Source organism: Mytilus edulis, chromosome 13 (genome assembly GCF_963676685.1).
Source record: "Mytilus edulis chromosome 13, xbMytEdul2.2, whole genome shotgun sequence".
Lineage (NCBI taxonomy): Eukaryota > Metazoa > Mollusca > Bivalvia > Mytilida > Mytilidae > Mytilus > Mytilus edulis.
The window spans coordinates 40,332,303-40,349,315 of record NC_092356.1 but is presented as its reverse complement, the minus strand read 5'-3'; the positions used below and the strand labels follow the sequence as shown (position 1 = coordinate 40,349,315).

Below are 17,013 nucleotides of genomic sequence, written 5' to 3'. Positions count from 1 at the left end.
TTCAACAAAAATAGTAGGTTAAACCTGGTTTTATAGCAAGCCTCACCTCCCGCTAGCATGACAGCTGTTTATGGTTCCGTTATATTAGCAAAATTGTTTAAGCAACCCAAATAGACGTAATAAATTGATGTGACAATAACTGGGATTCAACCAGAAGTTAATTAATATCTCACATTTTTTTTAGGCTAGTTCATATACACGCAAATATGTTTTGTTTTTATCTAAGTGCCATTCATTAAGACTGATAGAGGACTACTTCTGTTTAACATGGTTTTGAATATAACCCTTATGAACTTTCAAGTAACACTATAAATACGGTTGTAACGAGTATACATGTATTATGAATAATTAGTTGTGATATGATTGTTAATGAGACAACTCTCCACAAGAGATATGTCACCGTTCAGCAAAGCCAGCAATAAAAGGCCACGAAATGACAAATTTAAAAACTATTTAAACGAGAAACTAAAGTCCTACTTCTTAGGTAAAAATAATGAACAAAAAACAAATGTAACACAGCAACAAACCACAACCACTGAATCACAGGGTCTTGACTTTGGAGAGACACATACAGAATATGGCGGGGTTAAACATTTTAGCGGGTCCCCAAACATCCCCTTAACTTGGGATAGTGATGTGAAAAATACAATAAAGAACAAGCTATAACAGGAGGTTTTCAGAGTGACAGCAAACCGAATTGTTATACATTTATTTGTGTCCTGTCATTTATCAATATCACAAGGACAATAACTGCCGAACGGTGACATTCATCAATATTTAATTCAACAGAAACAACATATTACAATTTGAAAAGCTTTGGTTGAACGGTCCATGAGTTAAAGCATGGGCAATACTGGCAACACCATCTTTCAATCTTTCAAGAACCATAACTCCTGAACGGTGGAAGTGAAAATCGTCAAGATCGACCCTGACTTCCATTTTGTCATCAGTTACAATATAATTAAATTTGAAAATATATGGTTGAACGGTTCATCAGTTAAAGGACTGAAACGATTGGAAACATCATTTTTAATGTTTTAAGAACTCCTGAACGGTGAAAGTGAAATGTGTTAATATTGAACTGGACCTCAATTTTGTCATTAGAAGGAATATATTAAGAATTGAACCTTAAGATTAAAGGTTCTTAAGTCAAATCACGTACACGACAGATTACACCATTTTTCAATCTATCATGAACCATTCCTCCAGAACACTGACAGTGAACATCTTCAATATTGAACAACATATTAGATTTTATATACTTTGGTCGAACAGTTCATTAGTAATGCATGTACACTGTTTGGTTGCCGCTCGACCGGATGCCCGCCCACACGTAATGCATCACCAAATAAATAATCGACTTTTCCTTTAGGTTAATAATCTGTTGAAAAAGGTCTATCTCATCAAATGAAGATATATCTAACAAAAATTCGTAAGGGTTTCGCGGAACCCAGTGTCTCGCCTACTTTTGCTGTTAATCACAGGCTCAACAAAAGTGAGGAAAAAAATCAATACAATTATTCCAGTTGATACTATCTTTTGATCGTAAAAAGCTTCTGTCCAAGTTTTGGTAAAAATCCAGGATAGTTTATGAATCTAGTAAATGTTTTAAAAACTTTAACTGCAGACTGTATGTAATGTTAACTGGTAGAAAAACTAAGTCCATTTATAAGTAAAATACAGATACACAGGTACAAAATTTTAACAAAATTTCCTTCTAGATACTAGCTTTTGATCATAAAAAAAGCTTCTGTCCAAGTTTGATACAGATTCAAAATAGTATAGGAAAGTTATTAAAAAAATTTAAAACTTTCACCACAGAGTGAATGTGTTGTTTTCTGGCAGAAAATCTAAGTCCATTTAAAAGTAAAATACTGAAAAAACTGAAATTCATTTTTACAAAATTTACTTCTGAATACTATCTTATGATCATAAACGAGCTTCTGACCAAGTTTGGGAGAAATCAAGTATAGTTTAAAAAAGTAATTAATATTTCAAAAACTTTAACCACAGAGCGAATGTAATGTTTCCCAGCAAAACACTAAGTCCATTTATAAGTTAAATACGGAAATAATGGAAATTTATTTTTACAAAATTTACTTCTGGATACTATCTTATGATGATAAACAAGCTTCTCTCCAAGTTTGGTTCAAACCCAGTATAGTTTAAGAAAGTTATTTAAATTTTAAAAACTTTAATCACAGAGTGAATGTAATGTTTCCCGGCAGAAAAACTAAGTCCATTTATAAGTAATATACTGAAAAAAATGGAATTTATTTTTACAAAATACTTCTGGATACTATCGTATGATCATAAACAAGCTTCTGTCCAAGTTTGGTAGAAATCCAGTATAGTTTAAGAAAGTTATTAAAATTTTAAAAACTTTAAACACAGAGTGAATATTTGTGGACGCCGCCGACGGAATGTAGAATCGCTATGTCTCGCTTTTTCGACTTAAGTCGAAGGCTCGATAAAAACACAAAAAGTTGACATGAACGGGTATTTGTACATCCTATCAACAAAAAGATAATAAGTGCAGAACTGAGTGTAATCGCAGTTGCAGACAGCTTGTTTAAAGCTTATAACAAATAACAAAAAAGTCATCATCTAAAACTTAGTTATCAATAATTACACATCCAACATCCGAGAGGTTTAGTGTAAAGATGTGAGAATTATTCAGGGCGATGCCTAGATACGGGTATCGACATATTGTAGAGCAATGAATGTGGATATGTATATATAACAATTATATTAAGATTATGCTTAATTTAAAGAAAACAAAACCAATATTAATACCAATAAAACAGTTTTTAAAGATCTTACTCCTGGGAGAGGAATTTGTCAAAGTGAAAATTCATTTGTTTTCAAATCCTTATTAAACTATCATATTGGAATGTTTACGTTATTATTTTCAGAAGAAAATAATGTTTAAAACTAAAGATCGAATTACAGTATTGAATAGGTTTATTTATAGGATCGTTAAGTTACCGTCTCTAAATTTCCGTTTTCGGTAAATAATATTTCCATAAAAATGAGGATGTGATATCCCATTTGAAATCAGTTTTCTACAGGTAATACCAAACATCAAAAACCCAAATCCTTATAGCTTTATGTAATTAACGTAAACAAAAAACCTGCTTGAAGTAAAGTACGTACATGTAATTCAGTGTATATTAAGTGATTATTCAAGCAGTTAACATTGTATGGAAAATTAAAATCGCCCGACTTGCCTGTGCAGTTTTCTCCATCGTGGATTTTCAGATCTGGCAATGACCAATTTGGATCCACGATAGTAACACCATCTGAAGATACGGAAGCTGATCCCGTCAATGTTTCAGCAAAAACTGTACTGTAATACCGCTATAATTACATTGTAATGAATTGACACTTATGTTTTATTTCAAAAATGCCTTATGAATTCTATTCATTTGACTCGGTTGTTATTTTATTTTTTGTAAAGTTTTATTTATCAAAGCAAACAATATATTAATTTAGCTAATCAAAATTCCAGTTTGTAAAACGAAGTTCTCTATTCATGTCTCACGTGAAGCAAAAACTATTGAAACTTCCACCTGTTTATAATAGGGTTTGTATATTTACAAACTTTTAGTATACTTTATATTTGTTATTGTTCTTTTCGTTGCCTTTCTTTTTAAGGCATGGTGATTGTATTTGAATTATGATTTTTGATTGCCCCCATGAATCTTCTCTTTTTTGATAAATCGATACTTTCGTTTCATTTATCGAAATCATGGACCAAAACAAAATTAAACCACATGTGTTCTCTGCGCGGATTCAGAACAATCACGAAATGATTGACCGATGGAAAAAATGTTTGACTCTACACACAAACACAGTTTTTCACGGTCTTAAATCTCTAGCTTCCAGGAAAAAAAAACAATTGATTTGAACATTTAACTATTGTATCTTTTATTCTTATGTGATTGAATTTGGATTCATATGACGGTTGGTGTGTATAGAACAGAGGACACTCAAGAGCCTCCATCTGTTTTGATCTTCCTGCGATTCCCTAAGTAAATATTTTGTTTCGATTTATTATTTTCTTATTTCGAAGGAACTATTGCAATAATATAATTCGGAGATTTAAACACCCATATAATAAGGACAAATAACCAGTAATGTTGCCTTGAGACAATTTCGGAAAAGAAATTGGACATGCAAGTGTAAATTCTGATTGAATTCAAAGTTCTTAGTAATTTGAATAATAAATTATTATAATTGCTTTCTTAAAACAATGTTGATTGTTAACACCTACTAGTAATGGATATAGTGAAAGTCCAGTGACTAGGTAAAAGTTAATATTGCTGCCTATTTTTCTCTTTCCAGCAACATCGCATATGCCAGAAGCGGTTCCTACACAGGCATAGTATGTTAAATTCAAATGCGGATGGTAAAATTTTCTCCAACGAATAGCTAGATGATCTCTTATGGTGGTATAGTCAATATCTTCCATGTCCTGGAAAAGTGTAAAATGAAATGGGTAACATTTCGTTCCATAAATAGATGTGTCCTGAAATACATTTCTATTTTATTCAAAATTGCATGAACTCTAATAAAGCTTCAGAACATATATTTTTAACTTTTATCTAGTACAATGAATATCCAAATCATATTGTGATGTTTCCTCAATAAAAGGACGTGATTAAAACGGTCAGCTGATTTTTACAAAAGTTATCTCCCTGTGCTGTTATGTACCACATTTATTTTTCTGCATAATTATTCAGGTACACCGGAGTTTTTTTAATTTTGATAATCATGCAATGACCATACGCCATGTTAGATACTGATTTCGATTCCAATAAGATATAAGCAAAAGAATCCCATGCCTTGCAGTGAAAGTTATTTGCAAATCATGCACGTTATATTCTCTAACTTATGGGGGTATTATGATCCTAGTATTTTTCCATTACGTGTTAGAACCCTTTCCTGAAATTCGCTAAATAAGAAGTGTTATGAAAACTATGGTGCGGATGTAAACTACAAAAACACAGTTAGATTGGGATAACTAACTGCTAATATCTAGAACATTATAGAAAATATAAATAAAGCTTTTAATCATTATTAATTTTACAGTGTACTACAACTAAAACATGTTATTACATTAATTAAACAATACCAATACCGTTTTTGGTCCTATGTGTGCAAATGATTGAGGTATCATGTGAAATGAAACATAACTGATAATTCCCTAAAAGATTAAAACCAACTGGCTTTGATATAAATTTTCATAATAAAATGCGTGTTGTAGAATTGAAATTATTCATAAATATGGCGTGGTTGCATGTAAGATGCTTTTAATTTACCTGCTTTCGCCGTAACCAGCTTTATCCATTGAAAAGATGTCTGAAGCGTTTGCAAAAAGTAAAATCACAAAAACACTGAACTCCGAGGAAAATTCAAAACGGAAAGTCTCTAATCAAATGATAACAAACATTTTAAAAACGTTTATCATATGGATTATCTTTTATCATCCTACTTATTAACATTGGTTTTATTTTATCATATTTCCTAATATCAATTGTGCCGTTGCATTTTTTTTTATATTATTTTTACAGGAGGTAGGTCCTATTTTCATTAAATTTACTTCTTTCTTAAATCATTTCAAACATTTTCAATCTATCCATAAGTTTACAATTATAAAATTTCCTGTGTGTTCTTTGAGAGAAATTCTTACAATGTTATAGATCATTTCTGAACAAATCACTTAAACCCCTTACATATACCTTAAAACTGCAATTTTTGACAGCATTTAGCACATGTTGAGCATTTATTTTATAACATAAGATGAACAGTCCTTACTTATCCTAAAACTATGTTGAAAGCAAAGCTATTAATTGTTTTCTTCAACATTGTTTCCTTTCATTTGATGCAACACTTCACAAAAACATGAAACGTTTACAATTGGGTATTAATAAACCGCCTTATACGGCAATATGAAACACTGACTGGATTAGGCATTAATAAATAGGTATCATGGTTGAAAGGTTTGTAAGTAAAGATATATAGATTCTTTGATATATCAAGTTCCATTTATAGTTTACATTTGAGAGATTTTGATCCTGTTACAGAATTCAAGGAAATTGGTTGTCTTTACTTTATATAAAAAACACATTAATTTTATGACCACGCCAAAACTAAATACCTTTATCGGTGTAAAAGTTGACGAATTCCCTGGAACATCGATAACAATACCTTTACTAGGTAGTACTATATCATGGATGTAGGGGACAGATGCCTTTAAGACGAACAAACCAGCCAGATTTGTGGCCTTGATTGTCACATAATACTTATGATGACCATGTAACTTCCAATCTAACTCAGTAATATCAGTTGCAATACATATATAATTCGAATTAATGCTGCAGGATCCCTCTTCAGGCACTAAAGAATAGTGTTGTATGTCTGCAGAATACGGTTCGTGCCCTGAAAGAATTAATATTTTTTTTACCTATTCCTTCTTGATACAGAATAACATCTGCAGTAATGATGAACAAGAAGTCGAACATGTCCAATAGATGACTCTAATAAAATATTGAATCTGAATCTGTCCATAGAAAGTATATTCAGACAACTTAATCAAAAAGGCAAATGTCATTATTTTTATCTAAATCTCAAGACATAGGTTGCTAATTCATACTCTTGTATTTGATCAATATTGGGGAAAAAATCCGATCAATCATCTTTTTAATTGTACTATGTGAAACATAGTATAATAGGCTTTATCTAGTATCTTAGTGTCGGAACTTTAAATTATGCATTCGTCCAGTAGCTATAACTTCGGTTTTGGTTTTCATTAAAATGATATACTTGATACGTTTTCTTTCTACAATTTTTATGTGGTAATTTTTCAACTGCAGATGAGTTTGACATACTGTTCTAGCTAATGTTAAAAAAATTGTATTTGATGTTCCAAAATTTTTGTCTAAAAAATTTCTGAAGGAAGTACGTTTGCAATGTCGACTATTCTTTATTTACATTTACCTAAAGCATATTCATAGTCCAGCGAAAACGGGTTATCACTATCTATGAAACTCGCAGCAGACCAGTTTGCCAGAAGGTTATTTCCAGAAAGGTACAAATCAATATATGTTCCAACAAACTGAGGAGGTGTTGTGTCAAGTATGAACGGACCAACACTCTGTAAATAAAAAAAAATAATCGGTTGATTCATTTTCCTAAAGTAAAAAAGCTACATATACAATCTACAACACAGGACATGGATAATTCAATAGACTAATTCACAGTGTTTCGATTTGGGTGAAAAATATACAAGGTTGTCACTTCCAAAACAGAGTATATTTTATATGGGCAAATTATTAATAAATTGTTTTACATAAGAAACCATAAAAATGTTACATGTAATTCCAAAAAGAAGAGTGTGAGTGTGGATGGGATAAAATAAAAATAAAAACTTCCTTCATTTTATCCTTATAGACATTTTTATATTATTTTTCGTGAACTTTTACTTGTACGTTTGCTGTACCAAACGTTAAATATTTATACACTTTGTCTTCTCTTTACTTTTAAAAGGAAGAAAGGACAAAGACAACATATTTTATTTCTATCAATAATGATTTAAAGAATATTAACATTTTGATTTTGTTCAGATATAAAATGGTGTTAATGATCGTTAATTGACTCACCTGAGAACCTTTGACATATGATTTGCTAATAGACTTTATAATGATAAAGAACAACATCCCTTCCGGTACTCCAAAGTGATTTATTAAGATGTGTGTATGATGTTTAGATGACTGGAATGCCATTAATTCAGGCGCAGTGCTCCCTGAAACTTTCGAAAATCCAACTTCATAATCATCAATTAGTGAAGCATCAACAACTGATTCCCAGGTTATGTTTAACTGAAACAGATAAATGTCTCAAATGCAAACGCTAATTATGTATTAATTGAATATAAAAAGAAATTCTGGTTTACGTTATTCATTCAAAACATTTAATGAGTTTAATTTTAATCATCAATGTTTGAATAACAATAGTGATCACTTTTTGCGAAGAGTTTATTTTACAGTAATAGAATATTTAAAGTAAAATCACAAAAATACTGAACTTAGAGGAAAATCAATTCGGAAAGTCCATAATCACATGGCAAAATCAAATAACAAAACGCATCAAAAATGAATGTACAAGAACTGTCATAAACCTTACTTGGTACAGGCACTTTCAAATGTAGAAAAGGGTGGATTAAACCTGGTTTTAAAGCGCTAAACCTCTCACTTTGATGACAGTATTATCAAATTCCGTTATATTTACATTGATGCGTTAACTAAACAGACACAATAAATAAACTAGAGGCTCTTAAGAGACTGTGTCGCTCACCTTGGTCCATGTGCATACATGTATTAAACAAAGGACACAGATGGATTCATGACAAAATTGTGTTTTAATGATGGTGATGTGTTTGTAGATCTTACTATACTGAACATTCTTGCTTCTTACAATTTTTTCTATCTATAATAAACTTGGCCCTTTAGTTACACAGAGGAAAATATTTTATAAAAATTTACAAAAATTTATAAAATTAATGAAAATTGTTGAAAATTGACTATAAAGGGCATTAACTCTTTTAGGGGGTCAACTGACCATTTAGGTCATGTTGACTTATTTGTAGATCTTACTTTGCTGGACATTATTGCTGTTGACAGTTTATCTCTATCTATACTAATATTCAAGATAATAACAAAAAACAGCAAAATTTCTTTAAAAACTACCAATTGTGAGGCAGCAACCCAACAACCCATTGTCCAATTCATCTGAATATTTCAGAGCAGATAAATATTGACTAGATAAACAATTTAACTGTTTCAGATTTGCTCTAAATGCTTTGGTTTCAGAGTTATAAGCCAAAATCTACATTTTACTCATATGTTCTATTTTTAGCCATGGCGACCATCTTGGTTGGTTGGCCGGGTCACCGGACACACTTTTTAAACTAGATACTCCGATGATGATTGTGGCTAAGTTTGGTCAAATTGGGCTTAGTCGTTTCAGAGGAGAAGATATTTGTAAAAGACTACAAAATTTACGAAAAATTGGTAAAAAATGACTATAAAGGGCAATAACTCCTTAAGGGATCAACTGACCATTTTGATCGTTTGACTTATTTGTAGATCTGACTATGCTGAACATCATTGCTGTTTACAGTTTATCTCTATCTACAATAGTATTCAAGATAATAACCAAAAACGGCAAAATTTCATTAAAACTACCAATTCATGGGCAGCATCCCAACAACGGGTTGTCTGATTCATCTGAAAATTTCAGAGCAGATAGATCTTGACCTAATAAACAATTTTACCGCGTCAAATTTGCTCTAAATGCTTTGGTTTCAGAGTTATAAGTCAAAATCTACATTTTACCCCTATGTTCTATTTTTAGCCATGGCGGCCATCTTGGTTGGTTGGCCGGGTCATCGGACACATTTTTAAACTAGATACTCTAATGATGATTGTGGCTAAGTTTGGTAAAATTTAGCTTAGTAGTTTCAGAGGAGAAGATTTATGTAAAAGTTATCAGACGACGCCGGACGCCGGACGACGACGACGACGACGGACGACGGACGCAAAGTGACGAGAAACGCTCACTTGGCCCCTCGGGCCAGGTGAGCTAAAATGTCAAAATATGTGTACATCAGTCATCATCGTATAACACTTTTAAAAGGAACAATTTAACAGAACACAAAAACATCTATCTACAAACACATTCATTGATTTGTGTGTCTGACGTCAGAATATTTTATACGTCACATAGATTTGTCGTTCAATGTGCATACAAAAAATTTTAAAATTTACATAGGCAATGTTAGCATATAGGGTTAAAAAATCAAAAGTATGTAAGAATAAATTTCAGAAATAGACATTTCTTACATTTTACATTAATGATGATTTTGAGAAATTTTGATATTTGAGTTAGCGAGCCGAAATAACTACTAATGATGCTATTTAGCGACATTTTGACCTGAATAAAATTGTTCACTTTTTGAACAGTCATGATTTATTAGAAGAAAATTATATTGGTAAACTATGTTAGAAAAAATGCAAACCATATGTATTTTAGGAACAACTCTAGTAACTAAGGTAGAATACGAATTGGTCTTCATGCAAACGTTGTCAGCATAAACTGGTGATTGAGAGATCGGGAATACTTCAATATTTTCGGTCAGCGGATCTGAAAATCTTAAATAATAATAGAAAACTAAAGGTAATTTATGCATATTTTGGTGAGAAGGTTTGTTGTTTTCATATTGTTTTCTCTTTAATTCATATTTCATTTTGCACTTTTTCGACAAATTGTAGAACGGCTCATGTTGCACTATCAACTACAAAAAAATCAATGTTAGCGTCTCTGTCAGATCATCTGTGTGTTTCTTTGAATTTAAAGCCAGCTGTATTTTATGTCTTTGATGAATGTTTACCCAATTTTGGCTGCTGGTTTCAAACAATTGTCACATTAGTCAATTACATGTATGTCTGTTTATGTTGCTTACTACATTTTGTGTATATAAAATAAAATAAACTATTACACATGTGAGTAGCTGCGGAACCGTAGCTCTTAGGTCCTTATGCTATTTTTTGACTATTTGCGGACCAAGGACATAAGAGCTACGGTTCCGCAGCTAACATGTGAGCTGTTGAGATAGCTTCAACATTAGGTTTAATGCAGCATGAAATATTATTTGCATTTAGAGCCCAGATAAAACCAGTCGTTTTCGGTCAATTCACAGTTCATGAGATCTTAGAAAAAAATTAGTACAGGTTTTCATTTCCAAAGTCTTTTGTTTTTTGTTTGTTTGTAATAATTTTCAATTTTGTATCTGATTCTCAATGCTCTTCAACTTTATATTTGTGTTGCTTCCCAACTATTTTATTCTGATGAGTCTTATGTAGACGAAACGCGTGTCTGGAGTATTAAATTATTAGAATTCTACCTTTTACGCTAATGTGTCGTTGACTCTGCTGGTGAACGTTTCGTCCGCGAGTGTATCACAAGCTCAGAAGTCAGCACTTCGGTGTTGACATGAATATCATTTATTTTCATAAATTTATTTTTTGCATAAATATGAGTTATTCGAAAAGCTAAGGATTTTCTTATCCCAGGCATAGATTACCTTAGCCGTATGTGTCACAACTTTTTGAATTTTGGGTCATCAATAGTCTTCAACTTTATACTTGTTTGGCTTTCTAACTATTTTGATCTGAATGTCACTGTTGAGTTTTTTGTAGACGAAAAGCGTGTCAGGCGTTTTAATTTTAACCCTGGAACCTTTGATAACTATTGGCCTTCCAACTATCTTGGTTTGAGTACAACTTTAGGTCTTTTGTAAATTTAACATACGTTTGGCGAAAAAAAATATTAGCCAAGTATCTTTGAGACTTTTGTCAAATGTAGTCTCTATGAATGTTTGCTTACGGTTTTCTTTCAATTGAAATAACAAGTTAATAAGTGTAATCTTCATTATTGGCATAACAAATCAAAGATATACGGACGCCATCACGAGTTGGTTGACCGTTATGGAATAACCGTTTCACAAATGATATCGGATATGTTCCTTACGTCGTAACTACAATCCCCTTCCCTTTCATGAATGTGACCTACCGAATTAGGCTATTTACCGGATTGGTTATCTCATAAGCAACACGACGGTTGCCACATGCGGAGCAGGATCTGCTTACCCTTCCGGAGCACCTGGGATCAACCCTAGTTTTTGGTGGGGTTCGTGTTGTTTATTCTTTAGTTTTCTATGTTGTGTCATATGTACTATTGTTTGTCTGTTTGTCCTTTTCATTTTTAGCCTTGGCATTGTCAGTTTATTTTCGATTTATGAGTTTGGCTGTCTCTCTGGTATCTTTCGTCCCTCTTTTATATAGTAATTTTCTGAAAAATAACCTTAGATTCCATGGCCTAGGTCTAATTTGGGACTTTTTTTTGCAAAGAAGAAGGGTAGATTTCATACAAGGATACTTTTCTGAAAATCCTTAAATCTTTTCTTATATTCCCTGTATGAAAGATTCAATTGTATAATTTAAGGTTTTGACACCATTTTTGGTGTATTTTTTAATGTGCATTTTAACAGATTTCAAATGTTAAAGGTTTATCCAGATTATGTATAAAAGGGACATAGTTAACAAAACCTAAATTATGTTGAAAGAAGAGCACAGTATTTGTGTCATGTGTACTATTGTTTGTCTGTTTGTCTTTTTCATTTTTAGCATGGCATTGTCAGTTTCTTTTAAATTTATGAGTTTGACTGTCCCTTTGGTATCTTTCATCCCTCTTTCATTTGATTGCAATTTAATTCATGTTTGGCTATTACGTCCTTCGATGCAAAATATTAAGACCTTACCAAAACCTGAAAACTAGCAATAGTCCTCAATAGCAATATGCAAGGATAAAGTTTTGCTCGTTTAATTAAGATTTTAAAATTGGTGATCATTGACGTGAGATCATCATTTTTAATTTTTAAAATTTGAATTCTAAGTCTAGAAAATTTTTAAAACTATAAATGTTAAGGAAAAATACTCAAGCAAGTTGGCCCTATTTTGGTTTCAATTTTTCAAGTTTGAAAAAAAATACACTTAAGGAATTTGTGGCGTCCGAAGTTTCTTTATGGATTTACCTACATCAAGAGTCAACATTTGAAGAAATATATGATTGAAAGGGTCTTAATAAATGAATGACAAAACAAGTTTAATGTAAACTCTGATGATACACCACCAGTTGGAGAAGAACATTGTATTGCATGTATGCTTATTTATATATGTATTTATCTATTTATTCATTCATATTGGAAAAGGGAAACGGGGAATGTGTTAAAGAGACAATAATATGACCATAGAGCAGAAATCAGTCCACCAGTTGGTCTTTAACACAGCGGGAAAATCCCGAACCCGGTGGCGGGATACAGTTGGCCCCCAAAAAATTATGAATACTAGTTCAGCAAAAATGGATGTCACACTAAACTCTGAAACATAAATGAACCATTTTTTTTTAAATACAAGACTAATAAAGGCTTGCAGTTCATGACTTTACATGGTTTGTGTGATCTTAACCCACCGTCCATACTTCTTGCCAATGTAGAATACAGAAATATACAACAATACGCATAGTAAAATTCAGTATTTATTCATTTATTTATTTATTTTTCAATCTATTTATTTATTCATCAATCAATTTATTCATTTATATGTGATTAAAATTCATTATAACAACACATACTTGCATTTGCTTGTACTATTTTCTAAATAATGTCGCTGAAGGGTTTCATCTATATACCATTCGTGGCCATCTGTTTCTCTAACAATACGTGGTTTTGTCCTTGCATTCATTATAATCACATTTTTTACTGAAGGAATTGTGGTTGTTATGGTTACACCATCTGAGCATACAGGTTTAGACATATGGAAGGCTTTATTGTATGCAACCACTGTGATGTAGTAGGTTCCAGGGCTTGGTGCATCATACGTTGCGAATGTATTAACTGTATCGTTTATCTGAAAAAACAATTTTTTAAAGCGAACACAATATAAGTTATTGTTTAAATCTAGTAACACATCTCTACATACATGTTAGTAATGCCTACAGATTTATAATATTAACATCCGACGGTGGCACATGCAGTGACGTTCATAATCTAAATAATAATACTTTACCCGTCTATCCTTAGTCAAAATGGAAAGGTTTGAAAATATGACACTAGTGTTTGGAGTGGTTTTTTTGTTTCTGGCAATTTAAACCAATTGAACAAAATTTTTATACAAAAAATTGACATAAAACAATGCCCAGAGGATGAATTTTCTTATGTGATAAGATTATTGGCATATTGGTAAAATTGAGAGTTTTCGTAGGATTTTTTGGTATAAATCAATATAAAATAAAAACATCTTCAACAATTAAAATATTTATCAATGGATCGAGATAATTTGTAGAATAATTTTGGATGTATCCGCAATAGTCATAAACGATAGCAAAATTAACTTTTTGTCAAACCCTCTGGCCATGCATTTTATTACTGGGGATCTATACATAATTCAACACGAAAATCTCCAAAGGTGACTTTTCATGGTCCTTAGTTTAGTGAACCCCAGCACATGAATGGCAACCATGATTTCAAAATAATTATGCAAAGCATGGGCTAAGCGAGAAGAAAATGTACTGGACACTTTGGCAGAATTGGTCAAAACAATCAAGTCTCTAAACAATTCTTAATTTTGGTCTATTTCTGGAATTAGTTCTATTAAAACTTTTGATTTTCTTTGCTTTACAAAATTGAAATGGTAATAAATAAACTTACCATAGATAATAAGCTATATATACACGGTCATCTCAGTACCAGAATATATGACAAACGTGACGATTTTAATTTTGAAATGATCAATTTCCCCCACCTTGTTAGCATCTACATATTGGATAGACATTTACAGTTTTTTGTGGGGTTTGTGTTGCTTTGTCTTGAGTTTTCTATGTTGTGCACTATTATTTGCCTGTTTGTCTTTTCTTTTTTAGCTATGGCGTTGTCAGTTTATTTTCTATCTACTAGTTTGACTATCCCACTGGTATCTTTCTCCCCTCTTTTTTTACCAACTTGTTCGGTATTTAACAGCATGCCGCAACAACTTTGTGAAACGTCTCCAGTATCTGAGGCGGAATCCAAATTGATTAACCAATTGCAATGGTATGTCAAAGAATGTCTCGTTCTTTTAATAAGAAAATTCATTGGAAGGTACCAGGACCTTGTTGGTCATGTTGATAAATATCGCGTTTCAACTTCACAAATAATACATAATGGTCTTAAAGTATAGATTCTTAGTACTGACGTTGTTTATCATCTGAATAACGTGTTAACGTATTCTTTTATTTGTCTTTATGAATATTAGTTTTACTCTTTAGTCGTCTGTTTTGGTGGTATTCATTTGCCACGGCTCTGTACTTATACATCCCGTCATTGTGTTATTGTTCTATGATAGTTTTTGTTTTTATATTTGTAAGTTTTTATAGTGATTAAGATAAAAACACATGTTGACTACTGTACCCCTATCATGTCTGTTTGATTTGTTCACACATCGTTTTAAAAATAATTTTATGTGACTGTTATATCGACGCCATCAAGAGTTGTTTAACCGTTATGGAATAACCGTTTCACAGATGATATCGGATACGCTTCTTACGTCGTAACTACAATCCCCTTTCCTTTCATGAATGTGACCTACCGAATTATACTATTTACCGGGTTTGTAATAACATGAGCAACACGACGGGTGCCACATGTGGAGCTCGATCTGCTTTCCCTTTTGGATCACATGAGATCACCCTCAGTTTTTGGTGGGGTTCGTGTTGCTTAGTCTTTAGTTTTCTATGTTGTGTCATGTGTACTATTATTTGTCTGTTTGTTTTTTTCATTTTTAGCCAGTTTTTTTTCGATTGATGAGTTTGACTGTCCCTCTGGTATCTTTCGCCCCTCTTTTATACAAGTGAGAGTTTTAGCTAACTATTAAACAAGAATTAAATCACCGTGTTCTACTTAAGAAAATGTCTTTTACAAGTTAGGAATATGACAGTTGCTGTCCATTCGTTTGATGTGTTCGAGCTTTTGATTTTGCCATTTGATAAGGGACTTTTTTGTATTTTTGCGATTTGACTTTTTGTCTATCCACAGCTAAAAATCTTATTAGTATGTTTTACTATCTCTATGTGTTTTTGTGAATATAAGATTTTGTATTGATCTCAGATTTCTAGTTTTATTCCTAACGTTTCTAAGCACATGATTTACTGTGTCGTGTGTCACAAGCGCTGTTTTTTTATCAAACTAATCAGGAGATCTTCTGTTTTGTTTAACCCCTCTACCCCATAATGATAATTTTGTTGGGTTCTATATCATAAAAAAATATTACATATCGATTAACTAGAATTGAAAATAATGATTTCATGCTCTGCCTGATGGATTTTAACCAAATTGCATTTTTTTAATTCCATTGCATAATTTTTTAGAATACAAACCAAAGATTTACGTTGAAAATATTCTTCAGTAAGACAGACATCTGAAAATTCATACTGATAAAATGCCACACCACTTTCATGATCAAAGAATCCTTCCCAATGAGCATCAAGCCGCATGTCCTGTTGGAAATCGACTTCTGGACTACCATACACTCCATCGTGTACATGTCCCACCTCTGGAGGGGTTGTATCAACAGTTATCTGAAATAAATTCAAATTGAAATGAGCTAGAAAAGTTCAAGATTAATGTTTTTTTTTATGTTTTGCCTAAACTCGTCACCATATGAACTTATAAATGAATATGGCATTTAAGGCATCGCTTGCAAATTCTTGTATGAGACACAGACACTGAATGAAGGACAAGTCATGTTTTTCTATCGGGATATTTTTTCGATGAATTTAACTTTTGTAAAATACAAAGCAATATATGTATTAATTTTGGATAATCACTTTTTGTTTACAAAGAATAATTTTGGATAGCAAATTATTACTCCCTAGCATCACAGATGATTCTCAAATTTTACCATTTTTTTACAATCATAATATTCCAAAATATCAATTAAAAATTCTTTAATCAAAGCGCTGTAAGCACTGTAGGCAGTTAACCAAAACCCAAGGCAAACATAATTATGAAAACTGGCACTGTTGCTTCAATTTTTTTTAAGATTTAAAAGAACAAACATTAAACATTCATATATAATTGTACATTTATGTTCATTTAATGAATTAATCATTAAGGCAAATAATTCATATTTTATGAAGGTTTTCTATAGCAACGTATATATCAAGTATATTGTTTTCATGGTCATGAGTCTTTAGTCAGCAGTGGTACAAATTCGCAATGATTGCAGTTCTTCTAGTTGATCGTAATTGCTCGTATTAGTTGACTGCTAGTATTTCAAGTTGACTTTAGTACAAGCTTGTAAAAGTATGAATTGACTTGCTTCCCTGGAAAGAAAACTGAGTTTGTCTTCTACTGTA

At 31.9% G+C, this 17,013-nt stretch overlaps 1 protein-coding gene across 1 annotated transcript in view; it reads right to left on the bottom strand.

Annotated features, from left to right (window-relative positions):
• The window catches only part of LOC139501261 (uncharacterized), an 80,749-nt gene that overhangs the window by 44,719 nt on the left and 19,017 nt on the right, over window positions 1–17,013 (bottom strand). The window contains exons 13-20 of the mRNA XM_071290283.1: window positions 16,033–16,233; window positions 13,255–13,529; window positions 10,082–10,214; window positions 7,665–7,883; window positions 7,003–7,159; window positions 6,164–6,444; window positions 4,277–4,477; window positions 3,227–3,360 (exon numbers count right to left, since the gene is read on the bottom strand). Of these exons, the coding sequence (XP_071146384.1) occupies window positions 3,227–3,360; window positions 4,277–4,477; window positions 6,164–6,444; window positions 7,003–7,159; window positions 7,665–7,883; window positions 10,082–10,214; window positions 13,255–13,529; window positions 16,033–16,233 (1,601 nt within the window). The remainder of the gene's footprint in view (window positions 1–3,226; window positions 3,361–4,276; window positions 4,478–6,163; window positions 6,445–7,002; window positions 7,160–7,664; window positions 7,884–10,081; window positions 10,215–13,254; window positions 13,530–16,032; window positions 16,234–17,013) is intronic.